Here is a 25922-nt window from a genome sequence, read left to right on the forward strand (position 1 = left end):
CGATTTACCGGTCGATCTACGTTCCTACCCTCACCTATAGTCACGAGCTGTGGGTCGTGACTGAAAGAACAAGATCCTGGATACAAGCGGCTGAAACGAGTTTCTTCCGCAGGGTGTCCGGGCTTTCCCTTACAGATATGGTGAGAAGCTCGTCATCCGGGAGGGGCTCAGAGAAGAGCCACTGGTGCTCCGCATTGAGAGGAGCCACATGAGGTGGCTTGGGCATCTGATTAGGATGCCTCCTGGACTTCTTTCTGGGAGGAGACCTTGGGAACGACCCAGGACACGATGGCGAGACTATGTCTCCCGGCTGGCCAGGGAATGCCTCGGGATGCCCTCGGAAGAGTTGGGTGAGCTCACTTTGCTGGGGAGAGGAAATTCTGGGCTTCACTGCTAAAGCTACTGCCCCCGCGACCCAACCTCGGCTAAGCGGAAGAAAATGGATGGACGGAGTATGAGGGGGCTCAAAATGTTGTTTCCCAATTCCTGATAAGAATAACAGGGGTCACACTTTTCCCTTAGCAGTGCGTTGGTTTGTGCGTGAGTGTCCATCACTTGGTGTCCCGACTGAAATTTGTTCCCGATCATCAAGTTTAGTCGCGTTCGGCCCTGTCGCTTCGGTGTGCCACGGGCCTTAGAATTTGAATCTGAGTGAACACGTATGTTAGCGCCCACGATATGGGAACTTAGTAAATCAGGCCCTTATTGCTTCCACCCCTTGTTGTTTTACTGCACTTCTCCATAAATACTTATTTATATTTAGTTTTGAACTCCATTTTCAGTCAACGTAAATTGAAATATACCTGTAATATTTTATGGTAATATTGAGATTATTCCAAAAATGTGTGGGGAATACAGGATGTCTGCATGCACTGTTCCTGACAGTAGTGGAAACGCCGACTTGCTTGTCACATCCTGCCCCCTGTTGGAGCGATGGGTGCTAGTTTGCTTAAATTAGTGACCCCTTAAATATACACACTTTCTCTCTCTATTAGAAAGACACATATTCCCTGCTCGTCTGCTTCAAGGACAAATGTGGAAGACTTGGAGGACAAACATGCACACACACGCACGCACTCTCTGAGTGTCTGTGTACTTCTAATACAGACAGAACAATACTGCACACATACACACACACACGTACCTGAACACAACTGTCCTGAAAAGCTTTTGCACTGTCTGAGAGAAAAGCAACATGTTTTCTGTCTGTGTTGTTGCTCTGTTGTAGCATGTGTTTGTGTGCGTGTGTTTATGTGTGTGTGTGTTTAGGGGGAGCTCACTGGGGCTCATTGACGACCTCATTCAGCCCCTCCTCCCGCCTGCACCGGGCCGTGGCTGACATATCCCACAATGAGGCAGGAGGGAGGTTGTCGTACAAAACCCCCTGAATGTGTCTTCATTTGCCTGAACTTTTCACACGTCTTTTCCCTTTTGTCGCCAGCCCGCCCGCTCGCCACCGTGCAGCAGGACCACTCAGACCAGTTTCCGCTGCAGGCCAATCAAAGCAGCACTTTTCTTCTCAACTGACGCCCCCCCCACCACCACCACCCCCTTGCCTTCCTCATCTCCCCTCATCTTCCCACAATGTTAAACTCCCTTCTTTTTTTGGCTTGACATAATCTGAAATGGTACTTAAGTGAATTTATGTCTACCTCTGTGCTCTGACTTGTGTGCTATTTGCTCCTTTATGCCGCCGCTTTTTCTTGCCTCAGAACGGGAGGAAGAGTGAGGGAGGGAGAGATTTGAAACTCAGACCACGGACTAGACAGCCTATCAGTATTCAGCGGAGAAAGTGAGTGATGGAGGGAGAGAGGGAGAGACAGGGAGAGAGAGGGAGGAAAGGAAGACAAGGTGGGGGTGATGTATCAATATTCTGAGTAGCGTTTGAGGGCAAGGGGAACGAACAGAGGAGAGGTGGAAGGCGGGCAGGGGTGGGGGTGGTGTAATGGGGGGGTATTTTGGTATAGAGAGTAGACTTGAGCGAGTCTGAGTGTGATTATTTGTTCACGTAGACGCATGTGTGCAGCGCGCCTTCAAATGTATAGGGGCTGTTTATGCTCACAGTCTGACATCAATACACATCCATTTTTAGTTGCTCATATAGTGTGTATGCATACGTACGGTTCTAGGACTCTTTTTACTTACTATTTTCATCGCCAAATATGCTAGAATCTTAAAGGTCGAAACACAAGCCATTGGGGGCGAGTGGCGGGGTACACCCTCAATTAGTCGCCAGCCAATCGCAGAGCGCAGAGAGACAAATAACTATTCACGCTCACATTTAATTTAAAGTCTAAAATAAACCTAACATGCATGTGTTTGGAATGTGGGAGGAAGCCGGAGTACTTGGAGAAAACCCACGCAAGCACGGGGGGGGGGTCATGCAAACTTCACACAGGGAGGCCAGAGCCCATTATATGGGCCCACGACCTCTGAACTGTGAGGCGGTCGTGATAACCAGTCGCCCACCATGGCGCCATAATAAAACTATTTAAAACAAAATAGAAAAATGAAATAAAACACCCTTTGATGTTGGGAGCCGACCACGCCTCGTACCTTTTTAACATTATCGATGCTCATAAAAGCGTAAAAAGAAGTTGATCGACGCCTATTAAAACACAAATTGTGTAGTCACTGTTAATTCTGTTGATGTGCGCAGGACAGAATATGACGAACATGCAGAGGAGGGAGTAAATGTGCCTGCGAGGTGAGTCTCTTCACGTGACGCAACACTTTGCCTGATGCCTGTCGTTGTAAAGTCCTGAAAACACTTAAATACTATTATTATTATTTCAAGAGTTCCCATTAATCATATCACGAGTGTAGCCAAACATTTCTTTAAGTGTCAAGATAACTTTCAAGACAAATGGGCCTCATGAAGCTGCGGAGTCATTAAGGTTGAAGTTTCATGATTCATCTATCATACGTAAACAACAGCCCATCTTTAAGGTTTTTTAACCTTAATGTGCTGATAGAACTATTCTTTTTTCCCCTCCAAAATTATTATTATAGGATTTCTAATAACGCTACATCAAATGTTTTACTGCCTTTCTTTTATTATTATGTTTTATCAGTCATTTTATTTGCTGATTCTTTGGTCTGCCTTATTTTTCGTTTTTATTTCTGTATTTATCCCATTTTAATGACCAAATATGGTTCCTTGCCTTTCATCACTTTTCTTCTATGCATAATTTGCTAAAGGTCTGACCTTAATGAATCAATTAAATGAATGTAACAATATGTTTATTATTGTGGCTGTAGTGTGCAGTCTTACTGAGGGCTGTTAAATATTTGATTCAGTTACACAAGAGGGACAAAATATTCGGAACAGCTCGCAGTCCGATGCCGTGCCCTTCGTCACCACACAAAATGCCAACCGTGATAATAAACATCCATCTGTCCAATCACAGGCCACATAGAGACAAGCAACCTTTCCCACAATTTAGCGTGTTGAAGCAACCTAACCAATGTGAGAGGAAATCGGAGTGCTCATCGAAAACCCACACGAGTCCTAATTTGAACCCCTTATCTCAGAACTAATAAACACATTTTAAATTTAAAAAATACCTACTTGAGAGTGTCAATCATAAAACGCAGTTCATGATCTTGTGCAAGTGTACCTAACGGTTTGCCCGCTGATACCGGGGCAGGACGGGACGTTTCACTTTTTTTTGGGTGGGGGGGGGCGGAATCCCCCCACTTGTTTGAGCGGTCCACTCCTCTGTCGCCCTTCCTCTCCCTCATTCTTTTGCTCCGGCTGCTCATCAGCATTTGAAAGGCAACTTTGACAGTGAGAAAGAAAAAGTGTGGAGAGAGAGACGGAGGGAGGGAGGGAGGGAGGTAGCTGGCTTGCTTGCGTGGGGTGCGGGGGGCGAGGGAGGTGGGGATAAACGAAAAAGCACGAGGCGGGCAGAGAGCGAGAGAGCGCCAGGAAGAGACTGAGGCGAGGGGCTGAACAAGCACGCCTTTTATATGTACTAGTGACTGAGACAGAGAAGGGAGAGGGACCAGCTGAAGGCAGAGACAACTGGTGTGTGCACAGCTTTCCCTGGAGGAAATGGAAAGAAAGGAGCTTCAGCTCGGAGAGAGGGAAGGAGGGTAGCACGCTGGCTTGGGAGAGAGACACAGACGAGGAGAGAGAGAGAGGATAGAGGAGAGGGGGGGTGGGGGGGGTGCTGAAAGAGATTCTCACACTGGCTGTGTCCTAATCCGAGTCCATCTCCTGGAGGCAGCGGAGCAGAGTGTTAGTGAAGTGAGTCTAAGAGGCGAGGAGAGGTACATCAGCTAGCTCGTACGCACACACACACACTTGGAGTCCACAATGTGTCCGGCATTGCTTCTGTGAAAGTGAAAGAGGGAGGCGTGGGTGGGGGTTATGGGGTGGGGGGGGGGGGGGGCTGATGGGACAGACGCTGCCCTGGTCCTGAGTTTATTCGACTCCACACACACACTCACGTAGACACGCACACACACAAACAGAGTGTTTGTTTGCTGTGTTTAGGATCGAGGTGGAGGAGGTGGGGTGGGGTGGGGGGCACCCAGGACAGGGCAGAGCTAGGGAACCGGAGAAGAGGAAGAGAGAGAAAGAGAGAGAGAGAGAGAGAGAGACAAAGTGGATGAGATCAGAAGCAGCACATCCCAAGCTGGAAATGCCCGTCAGGTGAGTAGATAATGCAAATTGAAACACACTCTCTCACACACACGCACACACACACGTGCATGCTTGCTTGCTTGTACACATGTACACATTTTTACGTGCAACTTTTATCAAATAGTGTGAATCTCAATATGTTTTTCCTGTCTAAAACTTTTTCTTTAAAAGAGTGACTTTTAAAGTAGCTCTCATCTCGTAACATTGCATTTGCAATGTGTGATTTGTTTCATTTCTTTCTTTCCAAATGCCCTTGAACTAGTAACTCCTGCACACATTCCACTTGGCTTTCATTCGCCTCCTTAATATTTGCTTTTTAGATAAACTTATTCGTGAAGGATGTCCTTGATAATAATGACTGGCCACTTTAGAGGTACACACTGTGCCCGCGTGTGTGTGTTAGTGTAGGAGTGTGCGATGTAGAGAGCGCCAAGCAGTGGATGCCTGTCCACCTGCAGAGGCAGAATTGGTCACAGTTTAGTGGCTCAGTAACATCGGGTGCCTTCAGGCAGTCTGCAGCAGGTGGTCCGAGTTGGCGCAATGACTGTGACAAATGCACAAAGTAAACAGCATCAAACCAGCACTTTGTTGTCACTTCGCTGCTCCCACGGTGTCTCGCTCTTTGCTCTTATTGACATTGATTTTATGTATGCACGTCGCTCATAATGATTGGTACGCAAGATCCCTCTTGTGCCTGTCTTGGATCTTTGCATCCAACTTTTTTTCCTGGAAGTGCCTGTAAAACCTCTGCCAAGAAGATGTATGATTGTTTCTTAGTGGGATTACACATGCCACACATTTTGGCTGGAAATCCTGCTTTTGTCCACTGTTTCTGCAATTTCTCAGTGAAGATTGTCTAAATCTCAAAATTCTGACATGTGAATGTATTGATCCAAATTTTCAAGCCTTGGAGGAGGTCTGAATTCAATGACAGTGTAATTCATGGAAAGTGTGCTGTGCCATATCATTTCCCAAACACGCACCTGCTTGAATAGCAGCTGCCATGGATAAATGCGCACATAACCTGGCAAAATCACTACCACCTCTATACACAGAATACAGAAAAAGTTCCCTTTGGAATTTTTACGTTTTTACGTCTAAGAGGAATATTTTTCCTTTTACGTTGCACTCAGTCTGTGCCAGGAGCTCCAATAAAAATGGGATTGCGCCCCTGACTCGAAACAGACCCGCGTCATCACATTTCGTGCATGGGCCCGCTGAGCCTCTGAGCCTCTCCATCCGCTTCAACCCTGACATGTGCAAGTGTGTGTGTGTGTGTGTGTGTGTGTGTGTATACACACACGCACACACGCTTCGCCTCTCCCGTGACCCACCTTTAGGCCTTTTTTATTAGGCTCCGGCTTCTTCCTCTGGATTCCATCTAAGGCGTCGCGCTCTCCGCCAAAAGGCGGGCGACCCTGCCCCGCATCGCTTCGATGGTAGACGAGCAGAAGGAAATTTAAAAACGCATTTTAAAGGCTGCATCGGGAAAAGTCTCATTTCGCCCGCATCAGCACCTCTGAGTTTTTTTTTTTTTTTGATGATGATGATGCTGTGAGCTTTGCATCCTCTTTGCCACCATTACGGCGAAAACCTCCTTTGAGCATAACTAATCACCACGCTGTGTGAATTTGTAGAAATAAGCGATGCGAGAAATAAGTGTGATTCATATTTTATGAGGCGTGTAGGGAAACCCCCTATGTCGACCATAATCCCGTCTGTGATGCGGACTTCCAATTGTTTTAATTTTAAAACAAATTTTCCCATGGGGATTGATTCAAATGGAATGAATCTGTTTCAAGGTCAAACCATCATAAGCAATATTAACTGTACAGGAAACAACATAACATTTTGACAAGTGGTTAAAAGGAGTTAACTAATGTTAACAATAGGACATTACAACATTAATACCATATTTCCTCGAACTGTAATTATGGCTATTCACTGAAACCTTTGGTCGCACATAGACAAAGTTTTATCTTTGGAGCTATGTTGCTAACCAAAACAGCAGCACCTTAACATGTAAATGGTTTTGCAGATGAATTAAAGTGTGGAGACAAATTTCCTGGATGTATTCTATATGATCTTTTGTTTTGTGTAGACAGCGCCTTTAACAATGATCAGCGTAGTGTAGACTGTGGCGTCATCGCTCCACAATGTTGTGTGTTTCTATGTGTTTCCCCTTAATCATTTCCCAGTTCTATTCTCTACTTTTCCCTTTTGGCATCATAACAAAAGCCAAAGACTAAAAAAAATGATATATATATCATTGCTTCAGGGGAGACAAAATTATTTTCAATGTGGGCCACATCATATATAGTTTTCCTCAGAGGGCCTTTATGACTGAAACTCATAAATGTCTAGTCAGCTCATCATCTTATTATGTATATCCAGTTGCTCCTGTGTTATATTGTTTGTATTTTTTTTTTTAACAGCAAATTCACCTTGAAATCAGAAGACAACCTAATTTTTAAGTATGCAACAGTTGTTAAATTTATGTTTAGAAGTAAATTTCTGAAAAAAAAAAAAAAAAAAGCTTTGATATCGGTAAAAAGTTAAGAAAATATTTTCTTTCAAAATGAAAAGAATAAATCCAATTTGTAGTAGACTGTTTTTACTTCAGTAGGCCACAAAAATAAGAAAGATGGCCAGATCTGGCCCCTGGGGCTTGAGTTTTACACCTGTGCCAATGTCACTCAATGACATTAAAAGGGAGTTTACAATCTTAAAAAAAAAAAAAAGTATTACTTTTTTCATGTTTGTCAAAAGAGTCATTATGGCTTGACAGTAGTACATGGAAAATAGGGTCTACGAAAAATAAATCAGCCTTCTCTAGCCGTATCTTGTGCCGCTACAAGAAACCACCACGCTTGAGAAAAAACAGCCAAGAGGCAGAAGGCATGACTTACGAGGTGTCAGTCATTTGTCGGGCACTCGTGGGCACACTCATCACAGGCACACTCCTGCGGCCATGCTAAAAATAACATTTGAAACCAATAACTTTGAGTGTTATAGTAACACTCTATTACAAATAAGTTGCTTTTCTAGGGTAACAATGTAACAGGTCAATGCAAAGCTTTCTCTCTGTGATTGGTGGTTTTTCCTCAGGCGAGATGATTTCTTGTATATCAAATTAGCGGCACCAGATGTGGACAAAGACGCAAACTAATTGTTTTTTTGTTTTTTGTTTTTAATTGCAAACTTCCCTTTAAGTTTTGCAGTCAAGCATGATGATTTAGTGCAATGAGAGACATTTTTTTGGTTGAAAAAATGCGGTTTCAAATGCAGTTTGACTTGTGGGGATCCATTATAAATCTACATAAGATGCACGTGTTATGTTCCTCTCTTCTTCGCGCTCACACACGCACGCACACACACACACACACACACACACACACAAACTAAGGTGTTCAGTGTCGACCATATTGACAGACAGCCGCTCGCACACTTCCTGCTTCTGTGCGCACGTTTGCGTGTGTGTGTGTGTGTGTGTGTGTGTCTGCGTGTGCTTGAAGAGCGTTGACAGACAGTGTGTGTGTGCGTCTGTGACAGAGGGTGTCAGCGCGGTGTCAGGGAGATGTGTTTAGTGTCACACTCGGCTGACCTGATCTCCACTCGGACTGTCCACTCGGGCCCCGTGGCGGCTCCTTACATAACCCCCGCTGTCATTCACACGCCGGCCTGGAGGGATTCACCAGCTTACGCACATTGCACTTTGTCACATGATGTGGTGCATTTCTAATTTTCATATCTGTCTATTTCCTATCTTGTTGTGTCACTATATGATGTGGTAAAGTAACACAAGTTTACCCAGTGAGTTTATGGCCGTGTGTGGGAACGTAACATGAGGCCGGTGGATATCCGGCTTCCTCCAGACACCTACACAACTTTTCTGAACAGTGACTTTTGCACCTGGCTAATTGATACATCCATGTTAGTGCGTGTGTGTCGTTGTGTGTGTGTGTGTGTGAGTACGTGTGTGACCCTGTGCTCCGCGCTGTGTCCTGTGGTTATTTGGAGGTCAGAGCTTATGTGGTCCCTGCCTGCGGGAGTGGATTTAGCCTTCTGCCTTATAGGCCAGTCCACTCTGCACTTCTACAGTCAGCAGGACTCGCTACTCGTTCACCAGGAACTATTAGCTATGTATATATTAAGGAAGCAGAAACACATATCTTAGGGGTGTCAAACACAGTCTGATCTGAGGGCCACATTGTTGTCATGAGGGACGTTATGACTCCACTTGATTGCTCGAGCACTTCTAACAAAACAACTGTAACAAAGTGCTTTACATAATGAAGATCCAACATAAAACACAATAAATAATAATAAATAAACTCCTGCAGTGCCTGTGCTGTGTCTTTGACCAAACTGTCAGCATTGTAGTTACCCTGGGAAACCCATGAATCTATAATCACCTTGCTATAGCTTATTGTTACATAAATACGATTGCCCTTGCGTTTCAGTATTAAATGCATGTTTTAACAAAACATTTTAAAATCAAGAGTCATGAAAAATAGTGACAATCAAATATAAGTACTATTGTTCAATGTATGTTAAGAAGGGATTTGGTGTGGAAAAAAATGCTTGCAATATCTGTAAAAAGTGAAGAAAATTCTGGTACAGGTCCATTTAGCAAGAAACAAAGTAGACCCTTTATTTGCTTTTGTGGGCCAACAGAAAGGATCTGGCGGGCCGGATCTGACCCCCAGGCCTTGAGTTTGACATATGATTAGGAACCTCATATTTGATGCACGATGAAATGAGAGCTGATACAAGAGCTGTATCAAAAAAGTGCTTTTCAGTTATAAAGATCTAGGAATGTCCTTAATTTGGCCAAATGAGGTAAGCCCAAAATGATGTAGTGAGGTTCTACACCAGGCCAGGTCAGGTAGCTACTTCGCTTGGCCAGTAGCAGCAATAAGAAAGACAAAATATCACAAAAATCACACCACACATCACTTCAAGCAAACATTATGTATTGTCAGAGTTAAAAGAAGGAAGGTGACGAAAACAAAGCAAATAAAGAAAACAATTCTATTGTAAAAGTTACTTTTGTACGTGTAATGGATAGTAGTGCAGTTACACCACTGCAAGTACAACCACAATTATCATCGCATTGTAAAATTAATTCCATCGTTGTTGAAACAGCTCTTCTATTGGATCTCATTTGACTGTGTAGGTGTACCTAATGAAGTGTCCAATGATTGTCTGTTACCACATTGAAACTTCTGTGTGGATTTACCCGTAAATCCAATGTTAAGCCCTTTCCTCCTGCAGAGATTAAACTGATGTGTGCTCTTCTAATTGGGCCGGCCTTCTTTAACACCCAGTTCAGCTACCGCAGGACTCATTAATATAACTTTTAATTGTTTTCACTGAGTGTTTTTTAATTCTCAGACAAATCTGCTTGATCCTGCGCATATTGTTGTAGTCGAAAGAGAAACAATCTGCTACTTGAACGCATTCTTTTTTTTTTCTTTCCTGAAGAGTCCCCTGCTGTCGTGTATAAAATGACATTAGGCTACAAAGCCCTGAAGTACAACAGCTCGCATAATAACAGCAAGCTCTTCTTGTATAGAAGTCAGTCAGACCCGATCCAGTAGCTGTCAAGGGAAAAAGTCTCCATATTGCCTTTACAAAGATAATAATGGTCCATTTTGATTGGCACTTTTATAGAGGTATTAATATAACAATATATTTATTATTGTTGTTGTCAGACTGCGTCATTCTGAGAGGTACCTTGAATATTTTGGTTACCTTATAATAAGGGTAGAATACTAGAAAATACCTGAATGATGTAGTTCTGCTCCTTATCGGGTGTATCAAATGAAGTGTGTAGTTGGTGATTCTTCGAATTCTGTGAGGCGGCGTGGACATGAAAGGGAGGCTCACCAAAGCTTCTTAATACATAAGAGAATAAGTAATAAAAGAGAAGGAGGAGAAATGTATTGATCACCAATGGTGAACATTAGCAACACCCCTACTTCTTTTTCCCCCCATCTTATCTTCATTCCTCCATCATTTCTCTCTGATTTGCCTCACTCCACCCCCTCGTCCTCACTCTTCTAATCATTTATTTATTGGCCGTCTTTCTTCAGTTTTCCGCCAGTTTTCGGGACATTTCGACTTTAAGGAGTGCATCATTCCTTTTCTTTGCTTCAGAACCTTCATCAAGGAACCCGAGGGTGGGCAGGGTCACTCCGGTCCAATCTAACGCTGTATTGATTCCATTAGATAATTAATGACCCAGGCAGGGGCCAAGGGAGGAGCAGAGAAGGCAGGGGGCACGAGGAGGAGGGTAGTGACCAAGGGGCTGGAGAAGTGCGGCGGTGGAGCCCTTGAGAGTTGGAGAGAACCTTGGATTGGGAATGATCACCCAGTCGTCAAGGTCAACCGCAGCATACGGAGGCAGAATGCGGAGCAAGTGAGAATGTGGAATATTAAGAGATCGGGACCCTGACACGGTTTTAGGGGGGTGGGGTGTTGAGGAGAGTGCAGGGGTGGGTCTGTCATGCCCAGCAGCTGTCGATTGATCAGCGGTCGAAAAAAATATGTACGTTAGAAAGTCTTTTGACTTCCAAATCCTGAGGTCCAAGCAGGGCCGTAATGCATGATAAGTAGTTTTCAGCCCTCCAACCAGAATACCAAACTTCATCTCCCCCGACGCTGCAGACACTCAATTATAACTACTCAACAACATGAAAGCAAAGCTGCAAAACCAGCAACATTAAATATTCTGTTCATGTGATTTCCAAGCGTGTTTTTGCTACATCTTCCATGATATTGGACATTGACTGCCTAAAATATTATCCTCCAGAATATATTACATGGCTATTTTATGTGGACTCTCGTTTTACCTTCGGTTTTGGATAATTAGTAGAGGCCCGTGTACAGTGCGGGATGGCAAGAATAAATGCCTCGCTTCCTTTTATTTGCAAAAACAATTTCAGAATTCAGGGGGATAAAACATGCACCACAAGCTGTTGTATCTGTGTGCACACCTTTAAAGTAACAAGTTTGCTGGAAATAAAGCATTCTGTCTTTTTTCATGGTGGCTCCACAATATTTGACCAGAAAGGAACAGCTTCCTTCAGGCCACTCCCACACATTTTCAACTGGATTTTGGTCTGGTCTCTGGCTGGGCCAATCCAAATCTTCCTTCCATGCTTTTGGTCAAGATGAAAGGTGAAATTCAGCTTCATCTTTAGTAATTCTACCTTGGTTTCAAGAGACCATGACAGATTTTCCCATATGCTTTTAGTAGACATGTTATGTTTTTCAACGTAACCTTGCTATCCAGTAGAAAAATCCATCCATCCATTTTTATAGTGCTTGTCCTATCCCAGCTGACTTTAGGTGAGAAGTGGGGTATACCGTGGACTAGTCACCAGCCAATTGCAAGGCACATACAGACAAACAACACTTTGACATTCACATCCTAAAAATGTAGTCTTCAATGATCCTAACATGCATGTTTTTGGAATGTGGGTTGAAGCCGGTGTATTCGGAGAAAACCCACGCACGCACGGGAAGAACATACAACCTCCAGGATTCGAACATCAGGACTGTTAGGCAGACATGCTAACCACTAGGCTACGGTGAATCAAACTACAAGATTCAATGTCTCTTATACACGCAGGTATGGTGTTTTAGTGGCCATTTGCTGCTAGGCAGAATTCAATTGTGCCCAACAGGCCATCCATCCATTTTTCATACTTCTTATCCTCACTAGGCCTGCAGGGGTGCTGGAGCCGATCCCAGCTGACTCTGGGCAAGAGGCAGGGTGCACCCTAAAGTGGTCACCAGCCAATCACAGCCCAACAGGCTGATAACAAATAAATATGAATGGCAAGCTAGGGGATGACAGGCTGTGCCCCTGGACCAAAAGATGTCAGGAGTAAGAAGTCAGACGAAAAAATTACGAAATGTTTGGATTACGAAATGAGTTTTATTCATCCATATCAGTATTAAATATGAAAATACGTATTACAAAGAACGAAGAACAGGGCACTGACCCCAAGATTAACTGATTGTTAAGAGTTGATTCTGATTGTTGATCTACAACCAACAGAGGCTCTGTTGATTCAGTCTCATCTAATTTTCTTTCTCAACAAGGAAAACATGACGTTGGGCTACATCCACGCAGATTTCAGTTTAGGACATCCCATTAAAAATGATGTAAATAACTTGATTGTGAATTTTTCCCAAAGTCGATTAAGGAAATGTAGTCCAATGGCTATTTCTAGTTAATAATACACACAATAGTAATCTGGAGTTCACATAAAGGAAGAGACAACTAATGATCCTTTTTCACTATCTTGCGCCTGTCTTTTCACCTTTGCCTGATGGCAGTATGCATCTTGGCCAGGCTCTGTTCGGGGCCCCAGGGGTTGGGAGATGAGGCATAAAACAACCATGTCTCCACCTCGGGGAGCCGGTGGCGTGGTGGCGAAGGGCTATTGTCAGTCTGCGTGCAGTGTGACTCAAATGTGTTCATTTGCCTGATGTCGCCGACTCCCCGCGGGGTGGGCCGGCCCGGGGAGAGGAGGGGCACGTTAACGAACCTCTGACAGCTGGAGGCCCTAATTAAAACGTCCCTGCAGAAAATAAACAAGAGCCTGAGCCAAAGCAGCCAGCCAGCGAAATGCACGCCTGCGAAAGCTCGCCGCAGTGCCCTCGCCTCTCTTGGTGCTGCCACTGTGCCACGAGAGTGTGACTCTATAGGGTCACACACACGTGCTCATTGCATTTATGAATATGTATATGCCCCAGCAACACATTGAAAACACCTGCAGTCACACTTGATACAGGTTGATCTCGACAGCTGTTTGCAAAAGTCATATTCTACCTCCGACCGATTCATGAAGTCTCCTTTTCCAAATATTTCCTTTACGGAATAATACTGCTAGATTTTTCCACCCTCCAGACGACACCGCTGACATTCATCCCGCTCTGCTGTTCCGTAGGATTAGCAGTCAAAGTGGCCGGCTCCATTTGGGTGAGTGCAATAATGGGCTGCCCAACCCGCCGCAAGGTTATGAGGCTGATTGAATAATTACCTGTGGAGGCCCCCTGTCCATTACGCCGATGTGACTGCCCGGATTGAATCGGGCAGATGGGAGAGATTGTGTGGGACAGAAAGATGGAGCGAGAGATTAGATAAGCAGAGATAAGGTCAATTAGGAGATAAACAAGAGGAAGATTTAATGGGAAAAGTCTCAGCTTGTGTACGTGAGGTGCTCAAATGAAACTCTCTTCTCTCAGATCTCCCTCTTACTGTACTTGATGTGTGTTTATCCTGGTGAGATAGAGAAGGGGACGAAGGTGAATGTTGTTCGACAGGGAGGTGCTTCCTGCTGCTTGACCCGTCTCCCCTGCAGCAAACAGGCCGCTCAATATGAAATAGTCAGATAATTACGGCGACCAACAAGCACGAAAATCCTTCAAAGTTAGTCAGGACACAACGTAAGAGTCTGCGGAGAGGACTTTTCTCTTCAAGATAAGGCTTACTTCTGCAGGTAAACTATCACAGCAGTGAACGCAACTGGGACACCAGTAACTTATTGGAGGGGTAACTCAGAGGGCTATCCTGCGGTATGGGTCGTGTCAGTTCATGTGTATATTCCATGCCTGTCAGGTGAAGTGAATCAGAGACCCTTAGGTCGCAAACCACTCATCCAGACTACCTATGTCAAACTCAATTGAAGAAAAAAAAACAATCGGTGCCAGGGTACTGCTACCAGATGGCAGAAAGTGATTGACGACCGCTGACCTGAACTGAAACCATTACAAATAGTAGTTGGGTTTGGGATTGCACTGCTAGATTTTTATTATTATTATTTTTTCAATATCCTTAAATAGGCGGCACGGTGAACGACTGGTTAGAGCGTCTGCCTCACAGTTCTGAGGACCGGGGTTCAATCCCCGGCCCCGCCTATGTGGAGTTTGCATGTTCTCCCCGTGCCTGCGTGGGTTTTCTCCGGGCACTCCGGTTTCCTCCCATATCCCAAAAACATGCATGGTAGGTTAATTGATGACTATAAATTGCCCGTAGGTGTGAATGTGAGTGCGAATGGTTATTTGTTTGTATGTGCCCTGTGATTGGCTGGCAACCAGTTCAGGGTGTACCCCGCCTCCTGCCCGAAGATAGCTGGGATAGGCTCCAGCACACCCGTGACCCTAGTGAGGAGAAGCGGCTCAGAAAATGGATGGATGGATGGATGGATATCCTTAAATAAAAATGAAAACTAATCCAGCAGAAGTAGTGGGTGAGGAGGATAAATCGAGTGGATGTTGTAAATAGTTGTACAGAGGATATCACAAGTTGTAAACCACCAGGACCAGAAAGCAAACCCCCTTCATCGGGTTTGCGAACACATTTTCTCACAGGTAAACTGTTTTGAAAATGTTTGCTTAGATTGTCGTTGAATAATTTAGCAAACATAATGGCTAGCCTGCTGGTAGACCACAGCAGGCTAGCCATATCACCGTCAAAAGAGCAAGTTGGTGCCGTTAATCCATGTAACAGAAAAGTCAATTCATTAGCCAGTCCCTCAGTGATCATGTTAACTGTCCGAATTTTCCATCACTTCCCTGTTGAAATGTAAATTACGCCCAAACGTCCATCTTCTTTTTGACTGACACTTTACACATTCAAACTATCACAGTAGAGAAATAGGCTAAATTCCTCATTCAAGCATTTGCCCTATTTTCTTAATTGCTCTGCCTTAGTCAAATAACATGGAAGGATTTGTTTACCAATGGTTCCATGTTATGGTGAATAGGTCTATACAGGAAAGCCAATAGAATCTGTTTGTCAGTTCAGGGGGTCCTAGATTCAGTCCGGTCCTGACATACAAGGTTTCGAGGCTCCAGCTCGTCCATAACCTAAATAAGGACAAGCAGCATAGAAAATGGATGCATGGATATTGGGAAAAAGAACACCCTTTTCTTTCCTTTCAATGAAACAGCCCAGATTCGGTCAAGCCACTTGGTTCACTTCAGTACAGTACACATTCTAATCCATTGTAAAGGGTCCAAAAGAGCTACACCCGAATCGTCCTACTTCTCAGTACCCATTGTTGGGGTGCAGGCTGCAGTGCTTTGTGGACATTGGTGCTTGACATTGTGCTGTCTATTGATTGGTCAACAGATTTGTCTGTCTTCTACAATCTTAGAAGGGAATTAATTGATTAGGATGAAGAAATCGAGGAACTGTGTTCCTTGTTTACACAACACTGTACCAGTTACATTCATTGCCTGAACCGTATCATGGTGAACTGAACCGAACTGAACTGTACTGCTTTGTGGAATTATGGCTTCAGTCATCAAGTTCTGATAAAACTACTGCAATGCAATCATCCAGGCTAAGGTTTTCTGTGAGTGTCATTTTAAACTCGTAGTCATGATTTTGGGCTTAAGTCAATCTAAACCATGGTCATTGTTGAAATATACATACATATACATACTTGAATTTTCTGTGGTTGTTTTTTTTCTAGTTCAGTTCAGTTTGTTACATTTTCAAATGGTACACCCTGATCGGACTAGCTTTTCTATTATGTGGGGCAGTGAGATATACCCATCGATCTATCCGTTCCATCCACCCATCCGTTTTCTATTGCGCTTACCCTCATTCGGGTTGCAGGAGAGCTGGAGCTTATCACAGCTGATCTTTATGAGGAGCGGGGCACACTCCTGACTGGCTGCCAGCCAATTGTAGATCAGAATACACTGTATTGTCCTAGGTATTGCTCTTTGCTTTCATTGTCATTGATTCCCTGCCAACCAATCAGTATAGAGCAGTCTATCTCCACTCAATAGATACTGTACCTACAGTATGTGGTTGGTATACCAACAATAGGCTGCAAGAACGTGCACAGGGTACAGGTGTAAAATATCTTTTAGTATCCTTAACCTTTACTGCTTGGTGGAAATGGGGCTTGAGCTTTCAGCTCAGTATAATGTTGTGACTACAAAGATACTGTGCACATGTTCGGCTCTATGTATGGATTGGAATGATCTAAGGAGACACTTGGATGTCAAACGAGCATTTGGATGTGAGCCAATGACCCAACGTCCCTGTTCAACAACCAATCCATTTGACTGTGCTGTATTAGAACGTGGTCCAAGAGGTTGTCATGCATACACAGTATTTCAACATTGGCTGGTGCAGCTCCAATGTCTGTCAATCTCGCATAGGTTCTCTTACTCTATTGGGCTAATCCAGCTCAGGCACAGTCAGAGTGTAGAGTGAAAAAGCGAGAGGGCATCTCAGGCTCAAGGGCATGACACCGTGGCGCTCGGGGCCACGCGAGCCCTTTAAATGTCAACACAGCACAGGGGGATGGAGACGGTAACTTGGGATGTAGGAGGTGTGCTGTTTATGAACAGAAAGTAGGAGAATATTGGTTTCATCTTTGAAACTCCACACAAGCGGGGCTGAATTTGAACCCGGGTCCTTTGAGGCAGATGTACTAACCAGTCGGCCACCAATCCGCTTGATTTGACTTCTTATACTGTATTTTGTTTTAATAATATAACGTTAGGAGCTTGTTAAATTTGTTATGAAATGACGGTCAGGCAGGCAGAGAACTTTGACACACCTTTTAACCTCTCTCTGGCAATCTCCGTGGTGGTTGGGAAAATGCATTGTCTTTCTAAATACATGTCAATTTTTCATGTTATTCCTTGATTTGAAACTTGCCATATGATATATTGTTTTCAGAATATCGTTTAGTATAGTCAGACAACTAGCAAACACACATCCAATGTAAGATTGATAAAGTTAACCCTAATAGAGAGAAAAAAATATCACAAATATCAGAATCATTGCCCCAATTTTATGGATTTATGGATGGGCCTTTTCCTCTCCATATTAAAAAGCTCAACACATAGGAGGAAAACGCTTAACATCCATATTATAATATATTTTCAGAGGTTGAAGTGGCCATACTGTAAGTCGCAATGTCCACTTACATTTCGATGAAGAGTGATTGCAATATTCTCACATTAAGCGAGATAATAGCCTTTTCCAGTGAGTGTCACTCTTGATGCTCCATATATGGAGAGGAAAACGTTTGTCCATAAAATCCAAAATATTAGGGCAATCGTTAATATTTTTAGAGGTTGAAGTGGGTATAGGTAGCGTTGTCCACATAAATTTTGGTGAAGAGTGATCGCAGTTAAGCAAAGCTTTTTTATGGTTACTTCAAGAGACTTTCTCGTCCCCAGTAGGATGCAACCATATTTTGTTTGTGGTGGTGGTGGTGGGCCGGGTCAGTTAATTCTAAACTGGTGATTAAAACATTTATATAAATTATTTAGACAATATCACAAACACTTATAATCCAGTTTTGAATTTATCCATCCATCCATCCATTTCCTGTACCGCTTTTCCTCACTAGGGTCGCTGGTGTGCTGGAGCCTCTCCCAGCTATCTTCGGGCGAGAAGCGGGGTACACCCTGAACTAGTCGCCATCCAATCACAGTAGTTTTGAATTTAGTAATTTATTATTAATACAGTGACACCAGAAAGTATTCACACCCCTTCACATTTTCTACAGTTTGCTGTTACAGAATTATTCTAAAGCTGATTTGAGTATAGTTTTCTTAAAAAAAATCTACATAAAATATTCCAGTATTAAGTAAAAACATATTTTCAGACATTTGTGTAAATTTCTAAAAAAGGTAAACATTTAAACATAATAGGTACAGAAATATTCACACCCTTTGCTATGACACTCAAACTTAAGCTCAGGTGCATCTGATTTCCACTGATCATCCTTGAAATGCTTCTACAACTTGAATGGAGTCCACCTGTGGTGAATTCAGTTGATTGAACATCATTTGGAATGGCTCACACATGCCTATATAAGGTCTCATAATTGGCAGTACATATCAGAGCAGAAACCCAACCAGTGAAGTCTAAGGAATTGTCTACAGACCTCTTAGACCGGATTGTGTCAAGGCACATATCTGGGGAATTTCAGCACCATTGAAGTCCCAAAAAGCATTGTGGTCTCGATTATTCAGAAATGGAAGAAGTTTGGAACCACCAGGACCCTTCCTAGGTCTGGCTGTCTGACCAAGCTGAGTAACCAAGGAAGAAGGGACAAGGTCAGAGAGGTGAACAAGAACCCTATGGTCACTAAGGCGGCGCTCCAGTGTTCCCTTGGAGAGATAGGAGAATCATCCAGAAGGTCAACCATTGCTAACGCACTCTACCAATCAGGCCTTTATGGTAGAGGGGCCAGACGGAAGCCACTTCTCACTAAAAGGCACATGGCAGCCTCCTTGGAGTTTGACAAAAGGCACCTTAAGGATTCTCAGACCTGCAGAAACAAAATTCTCTGGTCTGATGAAACCAAAATAGAACTTTTTGGCCTGAATTGCAAGCGTCATATCTGCATATCTGCCGTCATATTTCTGGTAAGATAGAGGGTAAGATGACAGCTGCCAAATATAGAGATTCTTTAAGACAACTTGCTCCAGATTGCTCTGGAACTCACAGTAGGGCGTCGATTCACCTTCCAACATGTCAATGACCCAAAGCACACAGCCAAGATAACAAAGGAGTGGCTTCAGGAGCAGCCTGTGAATGTCCTTGAGTGGCCCAGCCAGAGCCAGGACTTAAATCCAATCGAACACCTCCGGAAATACCTAAAAATGGCTGTCCACCGACCCCCCCATCCATCCTGATCTTGAGAGGATCTGCAGAGAAGAATGGGAGAAAAAGCCCCAAAACAGGTGTGCCAAGCAAATAGAGACATACCCAAGAAGACTTGAGGCTGTGATTGCCGCCAAAGGTGCTTCAACAAAATATTAAGCTAAGGGTGTCAGTATTTATGTACCTATTATGTTTAAATGTTTACATTTTCAATAAATTTGCACAACTATCTAAAAATGTTTTTACTTTGTCAGTATGGGATGTTTCATGTTGATTTTTTTTTTTTTTTTACAAAGAAAACTATACTCAAATCAGCTTTAGAATAAGTCTGTAACAGCAAAATGTGGAAAAAGTGAAGGGGTGTGAATACTTTCTGGTGGCACTGTAGATTAATTGCTGACAGCAGGCAGTTGCCACCCTGCAGATCCACCAGTGCCTTTCGCTGAGAGTGGCAATAAAAAAGCTTGAAAGCTGTATTATTATATTTATGCCACTTGTTGTGAAGTGAGTTGCGCCACCTGCCACCATCCAGCGCTCATATCTCAAGTTTGCTCTCGCAAGTTGAAGCAAAAAAATTGTACGATCGACGTCTCGTATCTCGAAAAACTCAAGCGGGTCACTGATATCTCAAGACACCACTTTCCTGCGTTCCTACGACAATACTGACGTATGACGTTACAAACGGCACACGATGAACAGTGTTTGTACAGTTGCGTAAGAATATCGTCGCTGTCAGGCAGAAACCTCGCATCTCCAAAACCACTGCTTTTTAGGAAATTCTCGAGTTGCCAAACCCTGAATCATTAAAGTTGGTATTATACCTTATATTTTTATCATATGCTGTTGAGTACCAACATCAACATACCTTCCCATAATCATGCTCAATCACTGATTTTATTTGACGAAAAATCGCTAATTTATTACAGTCAATGATTAGAATGTTAGGGACATTTTGTACGTGAACTAATTCAAAGTTCAGTTCACCGTTCCAAAAATGAAGTAGTTTAGTTCATCGTTCATAATTCATGATTTTGAACTAAGTTCCAAATATAAAAATAGTTTGTTCTTTTTTTTTTTTTTTTTTCCCTCTCTCAATATGTTGCTGATGGGCTATTACCCTCAAAATACTGGCATTTTATTTCCACATTGTTACCACCCATTCACTCCACTCGAGTAGCCAGCTGCAGCTTTCACCCTAAATTCTCAAAAACACGAGGAAAAATGTGTTGCTTGAATGGTCTTTTTTTAAATGAGGAATTAAAACAAAAACAGTACTCTTGTCTTTAATATGCAAACAAAAACACGCAACACAGTATGACAGGAACGATTGTGAAAGGGCTGATAACTTTGCAGTCCTCGTAGCTTTGGCCTTACTATATTGACAAAATTTATTTTATCTAGTCTTATATTACAAAACAAAATAAATTCAATATTATGACAGTGTGGTAGTGCAGTGTTTTATGTAAAGCAGTCTGATACAAAGAATAATTTGCCAAACGAACACATTCTCTCTAATTTACAGTGTTCCTGATCGCACCTCGTGCATGTAAAGATGAATGGCGGCCGCACTGAATCCGTTGCCAAATTCAGCGTTTGTACCCTGACATGAAGGGTCTTACTGTATACAGTATAGTGTGTTCAGACGGGAAGGAAGTCCCTAACAAAACCTGGCACTCTAACAAAAATTAACTTGCGTTCAAAAACCATTCATAGACGCCAAAATGACCACATTCTCAATAACGTTCATCAGGCAAAAAAATGAACCAAGTTAATTTGACCCAAAATATAAGCTTGTTCATGAACTTTTATTCATTGAACTCATTCAGGTACATTGTCATTCCAAACTCTATTTCAAATGTCTGAGAGCCATTAAAAAAAAAAAAAAAAGAAATTACCGTAATGTATAATGCACATTCCCCCCCCCCAAAAAAATTGTCAAAAGTCAATAGTGCGCATTATACATAGGTATAGGGGGAAAATGAAAAAGACACATTTTATAAATGTATGCCGCCATGTAAAGGTTATAACGAAGCTGTACACTGTCATTCCAATATGCCACCGCCCCCTAGAGGTTATGAAAAAGTTGTACACTTTCATTCTAGTACGCAACCTAGAGGTTATGAAAAAGGTGTAGCCTACGCTTTCATTCCAATGTGACAGGGGTACATATGACTGCATATATGTACAATTGTGCTCATAAGTTTACATACCCAGGCAGAATTTGTGAAATATCTTTTTTTACTTTTTATTTTTTTAATTTTAAATACGACTGACAACTGAAAAACAACCATCATTAATTTCTTTATGGTTATGTTTTGTTTAATGATAATGCTTTTCTGAAATTCTTGACAGTTTAATTTGAATCCCATTAAAATAAAATTAAATGTGTTTCGCCTTGTCCTCCCACATCCCAAAAACATGCATGGTAGGTTGATTGAAGACTCTAAATTGTCCGTAAGTGTGAATGTGCGTGCGAATAGTTGTTTGTTTATGTGTGCCCTGCGATTGGCTGGCGACCAGTTCAGGGTGTACCTCAGCTCTCACCCGAAGATAGCTGGGATAGGCTCCAGCACGCCCGCGACCCTAGTGCGGATAAGTGGTACGGATGGGTGGATGGACATATGAGGGTTCGGCCTGGCAGCAAAGATATGTGATCATGCGGTACTGGAAGACACGCTCACTTACTGTTTTTTGTTGGGTTGTTTTACTGTATATTCATGACCCAGAAGTGTTTTTCCCCATCTATTCATCTATCCATCTATTAAAAAGTGCCTTCGCCAAAAATGATAACTAAATCATATTTTCCCTCCTCTTCTCGGGACACCCAGGTCTGAGTCTGTCAGCTCGCCCGCCAATCAGAGCCTTCGTTAAGAGCGGCGTGGGCGCCAGATTGGGAGAAGGATGGCCACCATGCCATTTGTCAGTGAGGGGAAGTGTGTGAGCGTGGAATGGGATTTCCTGCAAGGACTTCTGGCCAAGCCTCCTACCCTGCCCTGGTGAGACAACACACACGCACACACGCACACACACACTCACACTGGATGATACCATTTAAACCTCGGCGCATGTCTATGAATTCATCTGAGCAAGGTGAAATGCACTCATTTACACGTGGAAAACACACTGTATCGATGCATCACAATCCAGGAAAGAGTGCTAGAAAAATCCAATGTGTATTGTTGCTCACCTGTCAATTGCGCCGGTGTTGCCAATCTGCACTCGTTTGGCGGGAGATTAAGTAAATTTGGCTGAAATTATTAATGGGCAGTCAGTTACGGGCGGATATAAAAACTAAGCATAATCAATGTGTGTATTGATTGTTCTCTGTGGCTGGGGTCGTGCCTGTATAATAATGAGATATTACAGGGGCTGACACACACACACATGCACACACACACACGCACGCACACGCACACACACACACACACAATTTATACATATTAGACAATAGCAAAGAGAAATGCAATCGCTGTCACTTTATTGAAGTACAAACTACCACAATGTGCTGCACGCACACATTTTCAGGGGGATAAGAATCAAAACGAGTGAGGGACAAATGCTCACCACACACACACACACACACATACACACACACACACACTTCCCCCCTGTGCACAGCAGCGACACAAATTGTGAAGTGGTGGTGACAACATAATTCCAGCGCTCAGGCCCCATTGAGGAGAGTCAATACCCAATCAGAGAGACAGGCTACCTGAGCCCAGCCCCTCCAACACCCCCCTCGCCCTTTCTGTCACTGTGCCCCTCCTTCTCCTATTGATCCCTCAATCAAAGCCCCGGCTCACAAGCCTGGGACCAGATGAGAGCGAGCCAGCGTGCAAGGGAAAGCGAGGGATGTGTGTGTGTTTGTGTGTGTGCTTGTGTGTGTGCGTGCGTGGGTTCACGTATGGATTTGGAAGCAAATGGCATTATTTGGAGTGTGCTGTGGTAGACAGAAGAGGGGAGTTTGTCTGTAATTACCAAGCCAATCTGCTGGAGATGGGTCACGATACAGATTGTTTCACTTGAATTGCAGCAGGGCCATTACCATTCTATGTATTTACGAGATGAGCTTTCAGATTGATGCGGCGGCTCATAGCTCGTTTACCCGCAGCGCACCTTCATCAACAGGTGGTCAGCACGTGTTTTTCTGCTTTCTGGGTTATCATCTGGCAGGCCCGCCGCACACCAAGCAACACGGATGAACGTGACTTTATTGTTGCTCCATTCTTTGCAGCATGAGATTTTTCACTGACGAGTGCCGTGTAACCCTGAATGGTACGGAAAGATGGAGTAGTGGATAGTTGGTGGATGGCCGCCATGTCCCAACAAGGCAGCAAGAAGGTGTTTATGTTTTGGGCCAGATTCATGAAGAGCGAGCTGGTCATACCCTTTAGGGTCCCTGAAGGTGTGAAAATGACCACAGAAAAGTATGCAGAGTTTCTGACTGACCACTTTCCTTCATCGTACAAAAAGAAGAACTGTGCTGTCTATAACAAAATTATCTTCATGCATGACAATGCACCATCTCATTCTGCAAGGAATACTGGTACCACTGCATCATTGGTTGCAATGTGCATCAAAGGAGAGAAGCTCACGGTGTGGCCCGTATCCTCCCCTTACCTGAACCCTGTTGAGAACATTTGGAGCATCCTCAAGCAAGATTTATGTGGGTGGGAGGCAGTTCACGTCCAAAAAGCAGTTTTAGAAGGCTATTTTTTCATCCTGCAAAGTAATTCAAGCAGAAACTTCATCAAAAAGAAGAAGAAAAAAAGTTCAATGGATGTACAAATTGTGACGCTGCTATCAAATAAGGTGAACTATGTTAAAATGTTCTGAGGACCGGGGTTCAAATCCCGGCCCCACCTGTGTGGAGTTTGCATGTTCTTCCCTTGCCTACGTGGGTTTTCTCCGGGTACTCTGGTTTCCTCCCAGATCCCCAAAACATGCCTTGTAGGTAGATTGAAGACTCTAAATTGCCCGTAGGTGTGAATGCGAGCGCGAATTGGTGGTTGTTTATATGTGCCCAGCGATTGGCTGGCAACCAGTTCAGGGTGTACCCCGCCTCTCGCCCGAAGATAGCTGGGATAGGCTCCAGCACGCCCGCGACCCTAGTGAGGATAAGCGGTACAGAAAATGGATGGATGGATGTTTGTATTTACATTGTTGGGCAAAGGGTTCAATAATTGCAAAACGGAAATGTCCCACTGTGTTTTTTGTTCCCAGCTGAATAAATTATGTGGGATGGTTGTGTTTAAAATTGATTTTGTCACTTTGAGGTTTTAAGTTGTGTCTTTGTTGCGACTTTATACAAATTCGACATACCAGCTCGTTGGTGTTAGCGGGATGGCCCATGCACACACACGCAGACACGTACACGGCCAATCAGATGGAGGGTCCCCACCCTTCAATATCTCTGGTTTAGAGACCATGATGGGTTTCATGTGTCTGCTTTCAAGTTGCAGAAATGTTTTTTTCCTTCCTCAAATGACTGGACAGCTGTACGCACCCTCTGGGTTTTTTGGGTTGTATTTTTTGTGCCACACCATTCAGAAATGAGGGGCATATGCCATCAAATTAGTCACACACTGGAGTCCTGTCTCGTTAAAAAAAATAAAAATAATAATCATACGCCGGCTTTTCAGCACCACGCCGGAGTACGAACCCATAGCTCTGTGTCCTAAGATGCAGATTGATCTTACTTTATGCATCCCTACTAATTTGTGAATGCATATCAAACGATATGTTAGGGAGATTTAGATTTTGTGATTTCCATCACTTTAAATGGTGGCAGGTGTGTGCTGACTCCCATTTAACATACATTTGAATGTGATTGCTTAATTCTGAACACATCCACATCCTCAGTTATAAGAGGGTGTGCACACTTGTGCAACCAGATTACCTCAGTTGTTTATTTTTACTCTCTCAAAATATTTCATTTATTTTCATGTGCAGGTTATAGGACATAATGGTGGGAAAAAGTTTTGAAATTGTTTATCTCGGTCTCATCTTTTTATATCACAAAAACCTGGCATTGGAACAGGTGTGTGTAGACTTTATTTCCACTGCATATGATAGATGGATAAATGACATTATCCTAGTTTTCATTACACATATTGCACAGTTACTGTATATATCACTGGTCAGCACGCGTTTTCTTCTGATGTGTGTTTTCACCTGATCCTCATCTTCCCTTTTCCTTCTTTTCTCATGCAGTCTGCAGAACCTGCGCAAAGAGAAGTCGCGCAATGCGGCCCGGTCGAGACGCGGGAAGGAGAACTTCGAGTTCTTCGAGCTGGCCAAGATGCTGCCCCTGCCCGGCGCCATCACCAGCCAGCTGGACAAGGCCTCCGTCATCCGGCTGACCATCAGCTACCTGCACATGCGAACCTTCGCCAGTCAGGGGGACCCGCCCTGGAGCCCCCTGCTGGAGGGAGACAGGAACTGTAGCAAAGGTGAGCAGCAGTTGTTTTCATCATTATGGTTCCTCCTTTTTCAGAAAATGCAGTGCACCCAGCAACATGGATGTAATGGATTTCGGTTAGATAAAACATTTTTAAATTGCTCCTTCAGGGAAAAACATCTTTGACAATAAGATGTAGGAAACAG

At 43.5% G+C, this 25922-nt stretch overlaps 1 protein-coding gene across 2 annotated transcripts in view; it reads left to right on the forward strand.

Annotated features, from left to right (window-relative positions):
* The first annotated feature begins 4464 nt into the window (after positions 1 to 4464).
* Positions 4465 to 25922, forward strand: part of npas1 (neuronal PAS domain protein 1) — a 70159-nt gene continuing 48701 nt past the window's right edge. The window contains exons 1-3 of one of the 2 annotated variants that reach the window (XM_061783014.1): positions 4465 to 4660; positions 22145 to 22312; positions 25530 to 25768. In XM_061783014.1, the coding sequence (XP_061638998.1) occupies positions 22218 to 22312; positions 25530 to 25768 (334 nt within the window). In that variant the 5' untranslated portion in view covers positions 4465 to 4660; positions 22145 to 22217. The remainder of the gene's footprint in view (positions 4661 to 22144; positions 22313 to 25529; positions 25769 to 25922) is intronic. The other variant, XM_061783013.1, reaches the window with a different exon arrangement.

This window comes from Phyllopteryx taeniolatus, chromosome 8 (genome assembly GCF_024500385.1).
Source record: "Phyllopteryx taeniolatus isolate TA_2022b chromosome 8, UOR_Ptae_1.2, whole genome shotgun sequence".
In the NCBI taxonomy this organism is placed as follows: domain Eukaryota; kingdom Metazoa; phylum Chordata; class Actinopteri; order Syngnathiformes; family Syngnathidae; genus Phyllopteryx; species Phyllopteryx taeniolatus.